General features: G+C 39.5%; 2 protein-coding genes and 1 pseudogene across 3 annotated transcripts in view; 1 reads left to right on the top strand and 2 right to left on the bottom strand.

Annotated features, from left to right (window-relative positions):
* Positions 1 to 1,298: 1,298 nt before the first annotated feature.
* On the bottom strand, positions 1,299 to 1,388 carry LOC148373774 (U2 spliceosomal RNA; annotated as a pseudogene).
* A 377-nt stretch (positions 1,389 to 1,765) lies between these two features.
* On the top strand, positions 1,766 to 7,888 carry mpg (N-methylpurine DNA glycosylase). The gene is made up of 3 exons (XM_088329154.1): positions 1,766 to 2,093; positions 5,350 to 5,554; positions 7,252 to 7,888. Exons 1-3 carry the CDS (start codon positions 1,872 to 1,874, stop codon positions 7,617 to 7,619), a joined length of 795 nt encoding a protein of 264 aa, XP_088185280.1. The 5' UTR covers positions 1,766 to 1,871; the 3' UTR covers positions 7,620 to 7,888.
* Positions 7,889 to 9,897: 2,009 nt separating this feature from the next.
* nprl3 (NPR3-like, GATOR1 complex subunit) overlaps positions 9,898 to 19,116 on the bottom strand; it is a 26,655-nt gene continuing 17,436 nt past the window's right edge. For both annotated transcript variants that reach the window (XM_088329139.1, XM_088329130.1), the window contains 5 exons: positions 17,152 to 17,258; positions 16,922 to 17,051; positions 15,276 to 15,468; positions 15,010 to 15,208; positions 9,898 to 10,273 (listed from right to left, as the gene is read on the bottom strand). In XM_088329139.1, coding sequence (XP_088185265.1) covers positions 10,108 to 10,273; positions 15,010 to 15,208; positions 15,276 to 15,468; positions 16,922 to 17,051; positions 17,152 to 17,258 — 795 coding nt within the window. In that variant the 3' untranslated portion in view covers positions 9,898 to 10,107. The remainder of the gene's footprint in view (positions 10,274 to 15,009; positions 15,209 to 15,275; positions 15,469 to 16,921; positions 17,052 to 17,151; positions 17,259 to 19,116) is intronic.

Raw genomic sequence — 19,116 nt, 5'->3', positions numbered from 1 at the left:
GGATGGATATATATATATATATATATATATATATATATATATAAAACATTCATATAAATTTATATAAACTGAAGTAATATTGCCAGTATTGACCTAGGCTCCCCACCCTCGCGGACAATGTTTTTGAGACTGGACACTTCGAACCACTCTTAGAGGGATGAGAACAGGAAGTAAAATCAGGCCTAAAAAATGCCAGCCCGACCCGAACCGCCAGTATTAACTCCCGAACCAGACAGAGCCCGACAAATTAACTTGATACGGGAGACAGAGCCAGAAGCAAACTAGAATTTTCACAAGTAATTTGTGAGGACTCGGTAGGAGGATGGGCAATTTTGGGCCGACTCTGCCCAACATGGTGCGCAGACTTCAAACTACGCACCATACATTTACTAATAATAAGCAACATCTCACCATCAAAATGATGACATGAGTTATGACTGGCAGCCGAGAGAATAAACGTACAGAGAGTCATCAGGATAGCTGAGAAGATCATCGGCTTCTCTCTGCCCTTTCAAAAGGACATTGTCGGCTTGCGATACTGCAGTAGAGCCACCTTGCTCACCAGCTCTTTGACCTGTTGCCCTCTGATAGACGCTAAAGGGCAAACAGGCTGAGCAACAGGTTCTTCTTCAGGGCCATCACCACCCTAAACGAGCGTACAAAACTGTAAAGGTATATATATATATATATATATATATATATATATATATATATATATATATATATATATATATATATATATATTTTTGTTTTTTTTTTGTTTTGCTGCTTTATACTATTGCACAAGAGTGTTAAAATATATACCTTGTAACTTTTAGGGAACTTTTTTTGTTGTGTTGCACATCTATTTACTGCATTGACGTTACAACGCACCATTCTTTTCATTGCACGATTGTTATAACTTAGGACAGTCTCTCAGCACTATGTTGTATATATTTTTTCTATTTTTCCTGAGAGTCTTTCTTATCTTTTTACTCTTTCAACTCTTTATTATGCAATGCAATGCAACGTTGATATCAATGACAATAAAAACGATTAGATTCAAATAGCTGGTACTCAAAACTAGTATGTTACGACGGCCAGGTAGACCACAAATCCAAAAAAACAACAACTATGTGAAGAGTAAAATAAAATGGGGTTTTTAAGGGTTATTGATCTATCTTCGTTATTCATTATCCATTATCCGTTATCGGTCAGTTCATAATACGCTACAAAGCCTAGGAACCGGGACACTTACTCTCAGCCAAAAGGCCAAGCTAAGGTCCTAGCCCTGAAGCCTTGCTGCGATCATTGCGAATACACCGTTCCCGGAGGTACTGCAATACCGGGCCGATGCGTGGAGTGGACAGAGCAAGCTCTTATTCCATCTCCAAATTGCAAAAATCAAAGATCATGGCTAGTTCCTCATATCATTTGGAACTTCAGTTGACATACACGTTTTTATTTTATTTACATTACCTCTTTTTTGTTTGACTCGCTTGGGTTTTATTCTGAAACAAGTGTAATATAAATATTTATTTTATTCGAGGTGTTACTTTTCAAATCATTTATTGATTTTGGAAGGAACCAATTCATTTTTATCCATCTTATTATTTATTCGTTGAAAATGCATTAATCATTTGAATATAGATTAAAAAAAATCACACTTCCGATCACCGTAGTGTGATCCCATAAGCGTAAAACGTGATTGCGTTTTCAGTCATCCCATTAAAAATTCTACGCGGTTCCTTTAAGACTTAAAAAATACTTCCGGTATTGACTTCCTTGTTTACAACACGAGAATCCTTGCGTTACAGTGCATCAAAGACAACAAAAAAGACGAGTTATATCCGCCCAAAAGCGCAAATTACGCTGTCAAGAAAATTTCCAAAATGGCAGAGCGCAAAAGAAAACTGCTGTCCCGCATAGATGACAAAAAGGGAAAAAAAGAGAGCGACTTGGTTGTCGTTGACGGCAAACGACCCAAACCGAACGAGAGAGTGCTCAGTGTTTATTTTAACGCCGCTCAAAATACGGACACGCAGAGGAAGAGACTTGGAGAGGATTTCTACATACAACCTTGCGTTGATTTAGCCAAAGCTTTCCTCGGCAAGGTAATTTTGCTGCAACCTGTAAATAACGATCTCCACATTAAAGTTTCTCTTGCTTGTCCAGCATATATTATTTCTTACCTGTCAACCTCCAGGGCTCCATGCCCTTACAAAATGTTGTAGTTTCCCTTACAAAATAATCTTACACCATATGTTTTTTCCAAACGTGTTTATTTGTGTAGTTTAGCATGTTATATTGTACATGTGTTTCGTTATATCACATATATTGTTAATTATCATTTTGTTGTGAGATACTGAGTTGCTCGACATGAATGAGGTGTATTATAAAAAAGTAGCTTGGACGTTCGCCGTAGACGAAAAAATACATGCAAATATAATGAACTAGAATAATACATTTTCTTATTCAAATTATCAATTCATATTCTGCATTAAATTATTGTTCGTAATATACTGATTAAAGGGATAACCACAAACCTGTCTTTTTTCATTTTCTCATTTTATACTTCCTTTTTTTCTTAACTTCTTTATTCAACATAATAATTCGTAATGTAATGCATCAAAGCAAGTGAGAAGTTTGAGAGCCGGCTCTCTTTAATGAGTTGTGCCAAAAAAGCCGGTTCTCTAAAAAGAGACGGCCTTCCTTTCACTACATAACTACCACATGAAATCCGAGGCTGCAGACGCATGCGCACAGTAGCATCAAACCCCTCGCTTCGTTTGCAACGAAAAGAAAAAAACGATAAAGAGATAGATGCGAACTCGTTTGACTTGATTGATTTGCCGTTTCGTGATAGTTGGTGTATACCGGATGGTACCCATAATTGACAAATTTGCGTTTTTCCGTACAGATTTTCTTGTATGTCGTACACGTCTTAAAATGCATAAGAAACATACTTTGTACGGCAAAAACGTACAGGTTGACAGGTATGTTATTTCAATGTTGGAATAAAAAAAATATTTACGCAAGAACACACAGCGTCATTGCTCCCAACATTTGGTCCTCTTGCTTATTGCATACATCTTCTGGGAGTCGCAACTTGGGCAAATGTAAGGAAAGTTAAATAATGGGTTCGTGACGATTACTGTTTTTTCCTTTATAGTATCAGTTATGCTCACATAGACGCACATCAGAAATATTAAAAATATGTCTCTGTAATGCAATGGTTTATACCCGAAACCTTTGAGAAACCTAAGATGGGCGCCACCAGGCTGTAGTTGCTCGAGACACACCGCAGGAAAGTGGTGGCCCGGTGAACATATTGGTTAAGGGATCCAAACAAACAACATCCACTACATGATATTCTGCATTCAACTTCAAATAGTACCACGTTCCAAGCAGTAGCAGTTATATAAAATAAAAACATGTACTGTATATACATATATATATATATATATCCATCCATCAATCTAGTATCTGCACCGCTTATCCTCAGTAGGGTCGCGGGGTGCTGGAGCCCATCCCAGCCATCTCTGGGCAGTGGGCAGGGGACAACTCATTCGCTCATTCACACCTAGGGACAATTTGGACTGGCCAATTAACCTGATATGCATGTTTTTGGAATGTGTGAGGAAACTGAAGTACCCGGAGGAAACCTACGTAAGCACAGGGAGAACATGCAAACTCCACACAAGAAGGTTCGATCTCGTGACCTCAGAACTGTGCCGACCTAGTAGGTCACCAGCCTTTGCCTTGGCAAAATACTGCTGAGAAGAAGAAACAGAGGGTCGATTACATCCCTGAAAAGTTGTTTGTTTGTATCGCTTAACCACTAGGGTCTTAGGGGCTCCATTTCCTGTGATGTGTCTTGGGCAAGTACAGCTTGGTGGCGCCCAACCCTCTCCAGGTCAACATATCCTTCCACCCGGTAGATGGCGTTAATGACCTGCTCGTTCTCCTCTCTCTATTCAGTCAATTGGTGCGTTTGAGATGCACCACATCTCATTTTATTGTGATTCAATTGGTTGTATTTCCCTTTTCTGCCCATAATAATGGGTCCCTAGAAAGGTAGTAATAAGGAAAAGTGGAAAATAGCGACAACAACAATGGAGTCGAAGAATAAAACGATTGCAAAATATGAAAATGTTTTACTAGTGTCGGGCTGTTGAAACGCCGCTGGAAGGTACAGTGGATGGTTTACCACATGTGCGGTCCCTTCTCAAGGTTTCTTCATTTTCCTCATGTTGAGGTTTTAAAGTTTTTCCTTGCCCTCATGTTGGTTTCAGATCAGGGGATGGTGTAATAATAGTCTGAAATAATAGTCTGTGCAATAACCTGTGCAACCCTTTGAGACTCTTTGATTAAAGGCTATACAAATAAAAATATATATTTCTAGCTTTTTATCAGGATATAAAACTTTCTTAACTAAATATTAAATAATTCTCATTGTTTAGCTTAGGTTATTAAAATCTTGAATTTCCTTGAATATCGTGGAATTAAACAGTTTTAGGGGGTTGCTTGTATGGAATGTAGGTTTACCTGTATATATATCTATGGTACTTAGAGACGTTCTAGTTTTTCTGGTCATCTTGTTTTTTGGGGAAAAACGTGAATATAGCCTACTATCTCTGCAATAAACGGCACAATGCTTGCATTGGATATATTTGAGATGTGGCATTTTTTTCTTGATTTGTGTGGCAGGGTGGAATAGTGGGTGCTCAAGTCAGATGAATTGAGAACCAGTGCCCTTAATAACTTGGGACACTCTTTTATCAATTATTTCAATTCATTCAAATGTCTTCATTCATTATAAGTTATTTGGGATTCAATTTAGAAAGATTCACATGGTTTGAAACACGATAAACAGTGTGTTAACATAAACACGCATTTTGAGAGGGGTTTATCGGTTCCTTATTATATTTTAAGATATCAAATATATTGATATAGCTGTATAAGTTGGCAATATGTTATTATCCGGATCTGATGAATTATTATTCAACCTGTGCACAGGATATGCATAATGGCTTAAATTGTACGAGTTAAAGATTCCTTTCTATATGATCATCATTGCAATCATTATATTCTGAAAATTTCTATTGATTTTAATGTTGGAATTTCGCAGTATCCATCAAAATTAAACATAATTTTACTTTTGCAATCAATAATTCAGTATTTCTTGTATGAAGTCAACAGTGAAACTCAAAATGTAAAATATTTAAATGCTCATTCAATGTTTAGATCAATGCAAAGAGCCCTAACCTTGTAACTGTGCTTACAAGATTTCATCTTCCCCTCAGCAAAAAGTGAAGATCCTTGCAAAGCATCTCCAAGCAATAGGTCTGTATTATTACATTTTCGCAGGTTCTGGTGCGTAAGTGCAAGGATGGCGTTGAGTTAAGAGGCCGCGTGGTGGAGACAGAGGCGTACCTCGGGGGAGAGGACAGGGCGTCGCACTCTGCGGGTGGCAAGCGTACAGAGAGAAACACGGCCATGTTCATGAAGCCTGGCACCATCTACGTGTACCCCATCTATGGCATCTACCTCTGCATGAATGTTTCAAGTCAAGGTCATTAGAAGCCCAAATGTTCGAAACAAAACAGCAGTGTTGCCAAAGTAAAATTCCTCAAATGTTTGCCGGACGGCGGTTACAAATGTTTGTATGATGAGGATACCGTCAGGGGTTTTAGTAGCCCAAATGTTCGAGAATTAAGTAACAGTACGTAAAGTAAGGGTATGTCGGAGTGTGCAGTCTTCACATGTGTAAGGAAGATGAGCAGAACATCCTCGGTTAGCCTTTTAAGTCAAGTCATGTTTATTTGTATAGCCCTTAATCACAAGGAGTCTCAAAGGGCAGCACAGACCACAGATTATTGCAAACCACAGACTATTATGACACCATACCCTGATCTAAAACCTACATGAGGGCAAGGAAAAACTCAAAAACCTCAACATAGCATACTCATTCATTTACAACATGCAAACATGACCCGGATTTCATTCGACAACGTGGCAGTCATCTCTGAAACAAGCAGTGCATGCGTGAGGACGTCCTACCGTAATATTGAATGAAACGAATGCTTTTAAATTTACAATACTTAGCAAAGGAGAATATATTTCGGTTCCCGAGAAGTAACTGTTTTCGTTACTTTCAGCTAAAGTACTATTTTAATAACGAAGATAAAGCCGCCATTCGACTTAAGGTCATTCATATTTTTGAAAGGTCCATAAAGTAAAATGTTTAAAGCAATTTTCAGATATGTGTGAATGTTTGATAACATGTAGTGGGGATTCATCTCTCTACATTAAAGGAAAAGAGGTTACATTTTAAGACAACATAAGACAAATGGTGAAGTGTTTGTAAAACACCGTTACCCCCACTATCTCTAGGATTTTTAGAGTATTAACTATGTAGTTACTTGGATTGACCAGCTTAAACTACTTAAAAATAGCCAAATAATAAAAAAATAGAAGAAATTGTGTACATCAACCTGTTGACACAGTGAAGCCTTCATATATCTTGTGTAATTCTGAAAGCAAACAAACGCTTAGCTGAGACACTCCATATCAATATTGTCTGTGAGCTTCAAACCACTTCAAGATTTTGTCCTCCATTGCTTATTACTGTCCAAGACGTTTTTTTAATTCCACAGGCATGGAGTGTTGCAAAACTAATCTAATGAAAAGACCGAAATTCAGATCACGTGTACCGTAAATTCTGAGCTTACGTTTGCCCTATTGATTTCCTGTAAGTTTTTTATTCCTGTGTAAGCCATGCCCCCTTCAAACACGCTGCTTACCATTCGCTACTGGTGACACACAACCAAACTTGTGCATTGAAGCTGACCCCGATTTCAGTATTTTATTTAATATACGACTGTTTAGATGAGAGTATGTATGGTAGGGAGAATATTAGTAGGGAGAAATTATTGTATTTTCTGCTTGAGACGGTGCCACATAACTGTATTAAGTTGTATTAAGTATTTAACTTTGTAGGGCCATATTTATATGCCAACTCCATTAGGGCGACATGATTATTGGTGTGGCGCTGAAAGACTAAGTGTTCATTAACCTGTTCTAAAACACTGGGGTACAAGTACAAATTAGATGGCTTTGAAATTCAAAAACTTTTTCTAATAAGTAGCGGAGTAACGGATCATGTTGTAACGATGTTTAAGTTACTTTTTTTTTTTTTTTTTTAACAATTAGGCGTTGCAGTACTCGTTACAGAGAGAAGTAACACATTACTCCAAACACTGTGAACAGGCGATGGTGCTGCCGTGCTGCTGCGCTCGCTGGAGCCGTTGCAAGGCCATGACGTCATGAGGGAACTGAGGGCCACCCGACGCAAAGTCAGTGCCCGTCCCCTTAAGGACAAGGAGCTCTGCAATGGCCCCTCCAAGCTATGCCAGGCCCTCGACATCCCGCGCCATTTCGACAGGCGGGACCTGGCGTCCGACCCGGAGGTGTGGCTGGAGGACGCAGATTCTGCCCACGAGGTGTTGGTGGCCGCGCCGCGAATTGGCATCGAGTCCCACGGCGAGTGGGCCAAAAAGCCATTGCGGTTCTACCTCCAAGGGAACACTTATGTTAGCGTGCTAGACAAAGAGGCTGAAAAGAGAGAACCTGTCTGACTGCCCTTTTCAATCAGTACATTGTACAAACTGACAAAAATATTGAGACTGATTTACACATATCACACCTTTCTTGTCTGGGACAGTTTTTTGTTTCCCTGTATACTGTTGCATCAGTACACCCTTTAAAGGGACAATGTGTATTATTTTGGGCCCTCTAGTTGTACAAAAACTTTTTTAAATAATATAATTTCAAAGGTGTGCTTCGTTAGATCAAGTATGTCTTGACAAAGCCCAACTGCGTTCAAAGAGCTCTTTCCCCCACTGTGCTTATCTGCTTTTGCGTGTTTTTTTTTCAGGCTGGAACACATTAGGTTCAAAGAACGGGGTCTGGCGTAGTGGTGGAGACTGATGTCATGCTCGTCACCGCAGGTTTTTCTTCGATTTCTATTTGTCAGTAATGTATGAAAATGGTAAAAGTAAGAAAAGGCCTGCCTTATGTAGTCTAAATGCCAACTTAACACAAACAAGGATAAAAAAGAAAAGTTTATCCGAGGACGTCTAAGAAATGCACATACTTGACGTGCTTCATGAAGGAGCTAACGGCGGCAGAGTAAAAAAGTTGCAAATCCCGTACAGCTGCTTTAAATAAACAAAAATACATTGAACCATATCAAAGCTTAATACTCAATAGTTTGGGAAAATTGCATATATTTTACAAAACGTGAGCCTCAAATTGCGTAGCACGGCAGCGGAGTGGTTTGCACGTCTGCGGCACAGTTCTGAGGTCGTGAGATCAAACCTCCTGTGTGGAGTTTGCATGTTCTCCCCTCGCTTGCGTGGGTCTCCTCCGGGCACTCCGGTTTCCTCCCACATTCCAAAAAACATGCATTTCAGGTTAATAGGCTGGTCCAAATTGTCCCTAGGTGTGAATGAGCGAGTGAATTGTCTTGTCTCTGCGTGCCTTTTGAATGGCTGGCAACCTGCCCACTGCCCGAAGATAGCTGGGATAGGCTCCCGCACCCCCGCGACCCTACTGAGAATAAGCGGTGCAGATAATGGATGGATGGAGCCTTAACTTAAAGGGCGCTACCATAAGTATCTGCCATTTAGCTGCTGTGGGAATCCAAAAGTCTCAAAAAGGCCAGGCAGAAAAAAGAAGTAAAATGGTCTGTTTTGGTAACTGAGTCTCTGGAGGTTTTATTCTTCCTTGTGCCTTTTAGCATGTTTTTGGTTGCAATATACCAGGGGTGTCAAAGTCGAAATTACAGCGGGCCAAAAACAAAAATTTGCTACAAGCTGAGGGGTGGAATGTTGACTATTTTTAAAATGGGAAATATAGTCTCTTGATCTTATTTAAAACTACTGAAAACCCCCAAAATATTGCAATACGATCAGAAAAAGCAACATTTTCTTATGACTTCATCAGTAATCTTTTTGATGACTTCTTGTTGATCATGGTTCCACCATCAACATTCTTCAAGACTGAAAACATTTTAAAAAATCCTATATCCCAAAGAAATTTCTTTTATATATATATATATATATATATATATATATATATATATATATATACAACAAATAAGACCAACAGCAAATGAAAAAAGGCCGGTATTATTCAGACACATAAGAAGCCTACAGTTTCTATTTTAGCAAAAAATTACCTAAAAGGAAAAGAAAACTAATTTACTCAACTGAAAAACAGGGTTGAAATGCAATTAGAGAATCGATAAACAAAAAAAAACATGTTCTTCGTGAACAAGTAACAATAATGAACAAATTATATAAAAAAAAACTTGTGTATGATACAATAATGAATCAAAATAATCTCGGGTTTTTGACTCATTACATATGTGCACTACAACATATAGCGACCTCTAGTGGTCAAATAATACCCATTCATCTTTTAATGAAAATTGAAGCTGGCATCCCAAAGTCAGGTGGCACTACATTGGTGTTTGTCATGTTCTAAAAGTAATACTTGTTGCGATCTAGGGGTTGGATCAGTAAAATAACCTCATTCCAAACCTAATTTTCAAAAAGAAACTTTGTGTTGTCCAATTTACTTTTCGATTTTGTACACATCATAAGAAAAATTCGTTTCAATCAATGTTCTAAGCTGACATTGTATAACAAACTACAAAAAAAAAACATCCCTACCTTACTTGGGTTTTCATTGCATACACAGATGTTTGGAACACCCTGTTTTCTCTTCAAAGCGCAAAAACAGCCCATCTTGACGTCCCTGGTCGTCTTCCCCACCGCCGGGATCCGCAAAGGTGGGTGTCTGGAAAGCTCATTAGCTCAGCGTGTGCCCCCTCTGCAACCCAAACACATCTGCCACCACCATCAATTACCTTTATTTGAAGAATCGAGGTCTACTATGCACAATCTCATGTATTCGGCATTCATTGGCTTGTAAATGAAAAATCATGAACTGTCTCGTTGTGGTAAGTCAAGCTTTTTGAAGAGTGTGTTCCCAGCCACTTGGTTTAAGCGATGGCGCCCATCAGGCGCTGCTGCTCCGACGGGCCCTTTTACGACGACTCTACTCCGTGGGAGACTGGAAAATGGAGATGATGGGATCTTCGTGACTGGTCACGACCAGCACGCTGCGGAATTTGTCCAAGAGCGTCTTGAGCTGAGATCGCCGCATGTTCTCGTTGTACATGATCTCTTCCAAGTGGTGGTGGCCCCGAAAGTAGTGCAACAGCCTGCAAGTCAAAACAAAAAAAGACAGATTGGGCTGAATGAATGTGTCTCGACATACTTTCATTTTTGAGTCTATCTGAGACCAATGAATGTTAATCTACATTGACTGGTTTATAGCTAGTTATTGTTGTCATAATCTTTTGTTACCCGGTGCATTTTGTAATAAAACTTTCTTGAAATAAAAGTTTGATGGGTTAGGTTTATTGTTTTCTCTTAAAACAACAAGAACAATAATTAATGTAAAGTTATGCCCCCAATATGTCATTTTCTAAGACACCTAGCAGTTAAAACTTGGTTAGCAAATGGTTTGTATTCTGTAGGGACCCTCCAGGAGGGCCTTGCCGTAGCCAGAGTAGGGCGTATGTTTCAGACAACAGGAAAAATCAGTTAAAAAAAGCACGTGGCAAACAAACATACAGAAAATAATCAACACAGCCCAGAAATTCCTTGGCCCAGTCTGGAGGACATTCCCAACTTGCAACACTGCAGCCGAGGCATCGACGTTACATTACAATTCTTGCTGCAGACACCTAATATTTGACCTGTTGCCATTTGGTAGGCACTACAAGTCCCTTAAAACAAGGACTAATGGGCTGCGAGACAGTTTATTCCCAAGGCCATCACCACACTAAACAAGCACGCAAATCTGTAAAAATATATATCTTGCCAGTTATATGGGATTTTTTTTGTTGCTGCTCCATGTCAGTGCACTACTGCACTATATTATTTTTGTTCAAAAAGATAGCACTATTATTGTAACTTAAGCCGGTCTTTAAGCACGACTTTGTAAATACTTATGCTGATCTGTCCTGACAGTCTTTTATCTTAATTCTCTCTTAAAAGTCTTACCCTGGAGAGTCTAATCTCATTGTATACAATGTTTAACAAGGTTAAAATCAATGACAATAAAAACAATTCAATTCAATGCACACAGCTGGCACACAACTTAGTTTCAACTTTGAAGACTGGGATGATCTTAAGCAGCAGTGTGCGATGTGGTGCCTGCGGGCACCCAGGAGCTTTAAGTACATCTAAGTAACTCGCCGACAGGTTCTGAAATAAGCTCACCAGTGGTGGGTCATATTGATTTTCTAGTAAATTTGATTTATAACTGACATGCTGTTATAGCGTTATACTTGACCTCTAATGATTACAACCTGGTAACAACATAGTAATCACATATGCATCATTTTCAGTAACGTGCCTTGGAATTTACACTTGGGCCTTACTCCAGTCTGAATTAGGGATGTGTTCTTCATAAAAGAACCGACTCTTAGAAGTGAAATGTCCAATTTTATTTGTGAGGACTCGGGTGGAGTAGAAGTGATTTGGGCCGACTCGGGTTCCAACCGCGCGCCCAGTTAGCTGGGTCCGACGCCGCTTCTCATGCACAATCCCTCTTGCGCAGTCAAGCTGGCAAGCGGACTTCGTGACAGTGGGGAAAGGGGGAGTGGAGTATTCGCTGCGCCCTTGGATGGGATGGGGTTGTGAGGTTTTGTTGCGGGGAACACAAAAGCGTTTCTTTTGTAAGAAAATAGAAGTTAAATCAAAATATAAGTTACAAAACTATTTTTAAAAAAAAGACAATGAGGCGTGGATAATACAAAAAAGTCAGCAAGAGGGCAGCTCGACCCAACCCGAACATAATGATTAACATTTTTTAAAGAATTCGGATAAAGATCTTATCTTTAGGCTTAAAATGGCAGGCAAAACCTTTTACCACTAGCGAAAGGCTTACTCGCTTCAGTTGTCCAACCTTTTGCTAAATAATCTACACAACAGTGTATTTCCTTGTTTAATAGCTCTTGGCACATTTGCTTTATCCATTTAAATTGATCTATCCATCACAATCTGTGTGTGTGTTTGTGTGTGTACTTGTATGTGACTTATAGGATCCAAAACGGCTGAACAGATCTTTGTGAAAAGTTACACAGTTGTACTTATAAAGTGACTTGGTCTAAAATCTAGGTGTTGTATTTGATCCTAATCTGTCCTTTCAGTTACATGTGAAAAAGATTACTAGAATACCCGATGCTGTCGCAATCAGATGCTAAGATTCCAATATATGCGTTTATTATTTCTGTAATGTATTGCTCTCTGGTCTCCCAATGTCTAGCGTCAGAGGTTTGCAGTTGGGTCAAAATGCGGCAACGAGACTTATTACTAAGACAAGAAAGCTTGACCATATCACTCCTACATTAACTAATTTGAACTGGCTCCCAGTCCACTTAAGATGTGGCTATAACAATTACATGGACTTGCCCCCGCTCATCTCTCTGATTTGATTTCCCCCTCTGTTCCCGCACAGAGCCTCCGCTCTGAAAATGCTGGTCTACTTGTGACCACAAGAGGTAAGAAGAAATTGGCAGGCTCAAGAGCGTTCTTCATCTGGGCCCCAGAGCTGTGGAATGCTTTGCCAAGGCAAGAAAGATCTAAAACTTCAGTGGGAGTTTTTAAATCTTGAAAAAGTTATTAATTGATAACATAATTTAGTTTAATATAAAAGTATTAATCATTATATGATTCTGATACAGATTTTTTTTCTTCTTGAGAACACAAAGCCGGTTTTCTGGTGCAAATCAAGACTTGCTTAACGGGATCCATGTATGCAGTCCTACTGCTGACCATTTTTTTGTCTGTGCCTCATTTGTCAACACGGTCAGAGAGTGCATTTGAATTTGAATCAGCAGAAGTTGTAGTTGCTTTTTAAAGAGCAAGAGGGAGTCTGGTCCCATTGAAGACTCATTATAAGTGTACTATCTCTTGAATATTGGATTGTTTCCAACTCTGAAGGCAGTTATTCAGATTTGCCGAAAAATTCCAATAAGCATCTGCAGATGAGAAAGGTCTTTCATGCCGTTGGCTTTGAAGGCCAACCGATCAAAACAGACCCAAGCATCTGGCTATGATAGAAATTGAAAAAGATGTGCTTGATCAAGTGCAACACCAAAAAGTCATTGACAGGTTGTCAACTCTCGAGGTCAAGCGACACAGCTTAATCCAAACAATGAAAGGTAGAATATGTTGAATAAAATGTCTAAGTTACATGCTTCTCTCTCTGTATGTGTGTGTGTACTTGTGTGTGTAATTTCAGAAATACATGAGAATAATAGTGTTTCTGTTGGCCACAAAATGTAATCTGATGTTCACAAATGGGAAGTGACACACCTGAACAGTGTTGAATGATCCTAAATCACTGTAGTTGAAAAAAAAAAAAATTACCAGCCAGAAACTACCCCCAAAAGCTCTGAACCTAAAATCGCCCCTGGTTGTTGTATTATAGCTACTTAGGGTTAACTTGGATGGTTTTGGGGGATCGCGATATGATAATTAGTTTTTAATTATTTAATAATGGGAAAATTCACTCAATAGATGAGCAATACGAGCACCATCCTGGAATAAATTAAGCTCGTATGTAGAGGTAGCACTGTATTGCCCCTTTGCAGCCTACAACATCACTGAATCAGCACAGCATTATTGACCCAAAACATTATTGACCCGAAACATTGTTGACCCAAAACAGCGGGAGTAGCAATATGAATTTGAATGGAGCGAAAAAAGATTTGTATGTTGAGCCGCAATTTACAAAAATATGCCCTGTTATGTGTACCGGTGCATAAATTACAATTGTTAGGAACATATATTTTGCAATTCCCAAAGGAAACATTATTTTTTTTCAAAAGCACTGTGGGAGCCTGTGGCTGCAAGCGATTAAAACAATTGACTGGACCAAGGATGTTATTGGCGCAGTCCTTGTTTGCAGGGCCCATTTTGTATCAGGTAAGTTATCGTGGCGATCGGTTTGGATTTACTTAATAACCAAATGCCTTAGTAAGTGCCAGGGAATTGTAAGTGTTTGCTTACAATGCCTACTTTAGACTGTAATGTTTGTACTACTGATGCAAGCTAGTAGATCTTTTTAGTAATAATAATTCTTACAATAATAATAACGACACAAATAATTCTTATTTTCTATAACATACACTACCATTCAAAGGTTTGGGGTCACCCAGACAACAGTGTACGTTCCATGAAATGTCACACTTTTTTAATAATCAAATGCGTTTTGAAACCAAGAGTAAGTTTATACATTGAGCAGGTTTCAAATAATGATTTTTATTTGAAAACTTTGCTTTTGTTAAAGAATGGACATATCTAAGCGACCCTTAACTTTTGAACAGAACTGTAAATGCAATAATAATAACAATACAATATTATATTGTAATAATAATAATAATAATAAGTTGGGTGCAAGGGAAGAAAAAATAATTCTTCTACGTAAACAAAGCTAATGTAAATATGAACTGGTCATGGGATGCACCTTTTTCGTCCATCTAACTTGCTGGTATAAAAAAGGCAAAAAAATAAATAAATAAAATTAAAAAAACACACACACACACACACACAAAAGCTTTATAAAGTGTCTTGCAATCTATGTGTAGTGCCGATCAAAATATTATTTTTTTTCTTTTTGACTTTGATCGTTAAGATAAAGTCACTATCTTGCTGCGTGCATATGCTTATGTGAGATGTTACTACCTATAATTCACAATCTTTTTCTATTGGCTGGGATAAACTGATTTGTATTCTGCTGTTCTGCCTCAGCAATGCACGCGCAGCTAGGCTATGTCACACTTCTCAAGTAACACAGAAAGGTATCTCTACTAGAACCACGAGAGCCATCTTTGCTGTAAACAAAGCGATGTGACATGAAAAAAGTTGCGCTGAGTGTAGCGACCTGGCAAACATCCGGAGATCTTCCTGGTTCTGTGCAGCAGGGATGTTGAGGATGAACTCTCTCTCATGCTCCGATAAGCTGGCCAGCAAGGTCTCGGTCAGCAAGATCCTTTGGTCAAGGGGGGAGTCGCCGCCGGGAGCCAATTCTGCGCTGGAGTTGTCCATGCTGGGACTGGTCAAGGTCATGTCATCGCTGCTCGCTGCATGCGTGGGAAAGCATTAAATTCGTTTCATTTGACACTAAGCACACTCACAGAGCTGCCGTACTTGGGGATCCGAAGCTGAGGGCGCTCGGGGTGCTGAGCCCACGACCGCCGGCCACCCGCGAGGCGAGCGGGACGTCCTCGTCCCTGTAAGCAGGCTCGTCTTCCGTGGGTGGCACCATGAGGCACATGAACGTGTGGAGCTGGATGAGCAAGCGGCGCTGCAGCATCCACACGACCATCTGAATCAGCTGAGCCTGTTCAGGCATTGTGCAGACGTCAACACAACTACCATATTTCAAGGACTATAAGTCAGTTCTTTTCATAGTTTGGCCGGGGGTGTGACCTATACTCTGGAGAGACTTACATCCGAAATTATTCACACATTAGTATAGCATTTAGTTTTGCAGTTTTAAATTACTTTCCAGAAAATCTGGGTGCTCAGCAACCCTAAAGCTCTGAATTTAAAATCGCCCCTGGTTAGGTAACATTTTTGAGAAATTTCATTTTTTTTTGCTGTAAATATAAAATTTAGTTCCCATTTCACAATTATGTCTCACATTTTGTTGTTCCTTAGAACATATTTTCAGTTTTTAGCTTTAAGTTTGAGGTCTGAATTGTGGCAAATTGAAAAATAGTTTCCAGGGGGCAAATATTTTCTCTCGGCACTGTAAATTGGGCAAACACATACGTCAACGCCAAAGTATCAAATACTGTGCAAATAGGCTAGCGTGTCATAAATTTCAAGACATGATTATGGACTAACTTCAAAAATAAAGTAATTGTAATGTAGATAAAGGTGTTAGTTAAGATTGATCACATTATAGAAAGCAATCAACTACCATACAAAGTTTTCTCAAGGTAAGATGGTGAGACAAAACAATCATTTTCATTCTGTATTGTCCTGTCATTTTCCGCCTGCCTGCCTGGTGGTGATACGAAAGAGAAGGACGATTTGAGATGAGTCAACGGACCAGCCTTTGACCTGAAGCATGTGAACGCCTGCATGGACCAGCTGGCAGAGATGGGAATCTGCGTCATGGCCGTCATAGACTTTCTGGACTAGTTTACAGGCTGGGGGCCTCGCTACTGTCATGCACTTTCCGGAAAAAATTTCAACATGTTACCTAGTGTTTACTATGTTTGTGTACTGTAATGCTAAATGTAATTCACCCTGGTCATCCTGAAAGGGGGATACCACTTGTGAGGTCCCTTCTCAAGGTTTTTCTTTTTCCTCACGCTGAGGTTCTGAGTTGTTCCCTGCCCGCATGTTGGTTTAAGATCAGGTAATTGTGTCATTGTAATCCTGTGCAGTCCTTTGAGACATTTTTGTGATTAAGGGCTATATAAATAGATTTGACTTGATTTAAATGCATTATTGACTTTCCTAAATTTAGGATATTATTAATAACAGACATATTTGTAGTTTCAGGAAATTTTGTTAATAATATCCTATTTTTGACATGATTAATGATGATTCGGTTCAGTGCAATTTCAGAACTACAATTTCAAAATGTAATTTCAATGGTAATCTGTAGTCACGCATTACTGGAAAAGACCAGCAGAGAGCGCCAAAATATGTTTTATCTAAAATGATTTACTCCGTTGCAAATAACCCATTCTAAAATGACCCTAAACTAACAACAAAACAAAAATTTCATTTCAAATAAAAATATTTTAAATGTGAACTGTTTTCGTCATCAGACGTACCTCTTGCGCAGGAGCTTCCAGGGGATTCCTGAACTCGGCCAGCGACACGGGAAGTGAGAACTTGGCCAACATGGAAGGAAAGTCATGACCTGGAAACTGCTGTGCAAACTGTTCAGCCTGCAGCGAAAATCTGCAGAGTGTGGAGAGATTTTGCGAGAGGGATCACATGTTAATGGATAGACATCATACTTGACGCCGTACGTATGACAATGACATAACGGAAGACTCACAAATAGATGTTGGCGTGAGGAGAGAGCATATAGACGTTGTTCTCACACAGAGGATAGATGATAATGGCTTTGCCCCAGTAAACCAAGTGAGCTGCAATTTGGAAGATCTGAGAGCCAAATAACACGCACACATTTATAAAACTACACCATTGCAATTTATCACATCCATGTGCACAGGGAGAACATGCAAAGCTGGAATTGATCCCTCACCCTCTAGATCATCATAATATGAAATAAAATGTAAGAGTTCATGTTCAATTCCAATAGATTTTGTGATCTCTTTTGCATTGCTGGGCCACAAGATGGCAGTATATTTCACACAGCATACTGCAATATGGGAATGTTAAAACTGAACTACCAAGAGAGCTACGGCAATAGACAGTTACTTTATTGGTATACACAAAGACCATTTTAAAAAAATAGGCACAGAACGTGTAGTGTTACGCCCTTTGTTGTACCTTCACTGCATCTACCTGCGACACCTAGGCATTCTCCACAAAAACTACCAACACTTGCCTTAAAACACATGCAACCTCTTTGACTAATGAACATGTTATCCAATATGGTGACTAGCACGCTAGGGTATCGGTGTTTCTCACATGACGTCACAGATCAGGATGTCCAGGATGAAACAGGCCGTCTCCAGAATACATGATCTCAGATGATAATTGGAATACACTGATGAAATGTTTATGGATTTTACGCAAAAAAACATTTGGCCTACGGTACTTTTTCCTTACATATTTTATCATTTGGAAATACATTTAATTCAGCGGAAAAAATAAAAATAAAATTTGTATATATACTGGACTGTCTCAGAAAATTAGAATATTGTGATAAAGTTCTTTATTTTCTGTAATGCAATTAAAAAAACAAAAATGTCATACATTCTGGATTCATTACACATCAACTGAACTATTTCAAGCCTTTTATTATTTGAATATTGCTGAATTTGGCTTACAGCTTAAGAAAACTCAAAAATCATATCTCAAAATATTAGAATATCATGAAAAAGTATACAAGTAGGCTATTCAACTAATCACCTGAATCATCTAATTAACTCGAAACACCTTGCGAGGGTTTCCTGAGCCTTAAAAACACTCAGCTTGGTTCAGTAAACTAAATCACAAGTATGGGGAAGACTGCTGATCTGACTGCTGTCCAGAGGACCATCATTGATACCCTCCATCAGGAGGGTAAGACACAAAGAAATTTCTCAAAGAGCAGGCTGTTCACAGAGTGCAGTTTCAAAGCATATCCACAAAAAGTCTGTTGGAAGGGAAAAATGTGCCTGGAAACGCTGCACAACCAAGAGAGATGACCGCAGCCTTAACAAAATTGTGAAGAAGAGCCGCTTCCAGAATTTGGGGGAGCTTCAAAGACAGTGGGCTGAAGCTGGAGTCCAGGAATCAAAAGCCACAGTTCACAGACGTGTCCGGGAAACGGGCTGCAATAGCCGTATTCCCATGGTCAAGCCACTTCTGAACTCAAGACAACGGAAGAAGCGTCTGACTTGGGCTATGGAGAAGAAGCACTGGACAGTTGCAGAGTGGTCCAAAGTCCTCTTTTCAGACGAAAGCAAGTTTTGCATTTCATTTGGAAGTCAAGGCGCCAGAGTCTGGAGAAAGGCTGGAGAGGAGCAAAATCCAAGTTGCTTGAAATCCAGTGTGAAGTTCCCACAGTCAGCAATGGTTTGGGGAGCCATGTCAGCTGCTGGTGTTGGTCCACTGTGTTTCATCAAGTCCAGAGTAAATGCAACTGTGTACCAAGAGATTTTAGAGCACTACATGCTTCCATCTGCTGAAAAGCTCTATGGAGATGAGGATTTCATTTTCCAGCATGATCTGGCACCTGCCCACAGTGCCAAAACACCAGTAACTGGTGCACTGACCATGGCATCACCGTCCTTGATTGGCCTGCTAATTCCCCTGACCTGAACCCCATAGAGAATTTGCGGGATATAGT

This window comes from Urocampus carinirostris, chromosome 1 (genome assembly GCF_059441175.1).
Source record: "Urocampus carinirostris isolate Australia breed hairy pipefish chromosome 1, RoL_Ucar_1.0, whole genome shotgun sequence".
In the NCBI taxonomy this organism is placed as follows: domain Eukaryota; kingdom Metazoa; phylum Chordata; class Actinopteri; order Syngnathiformes; family Syngnathidae; genus Urocampus; species Urocampus carinirostris.
Note: the sequence above shows the minus strand (reverse complement) of the source record. Positions and strands in the feature narration are given on the sequence as shown.

Bases quoted from the DNA above. Each gene is read 5' to 3' on its own strand.
- mpg (XM_088329154.1), top strand. From the start codon at position 1,872: ATGGCAGAGCGCAAAAGAAAACTGCTGTCCCGCATAGATGACAAAAAG. The intron at 2,094-5,349 runs GTAATTTTGCTG...ACATTTTCGCAG, and splicing joins CCAAAGCTTTCCTCGGCAAG to GTTCTGGTGCGTAAGTGCAA. The intron at 5,555-7,251 runs GTCATTAGAAGC...CACTGTGAACAG, and splicing joins CATGAATGTTTCAAGTCAAG to GCGATGGTGCTGCCGTGCTG.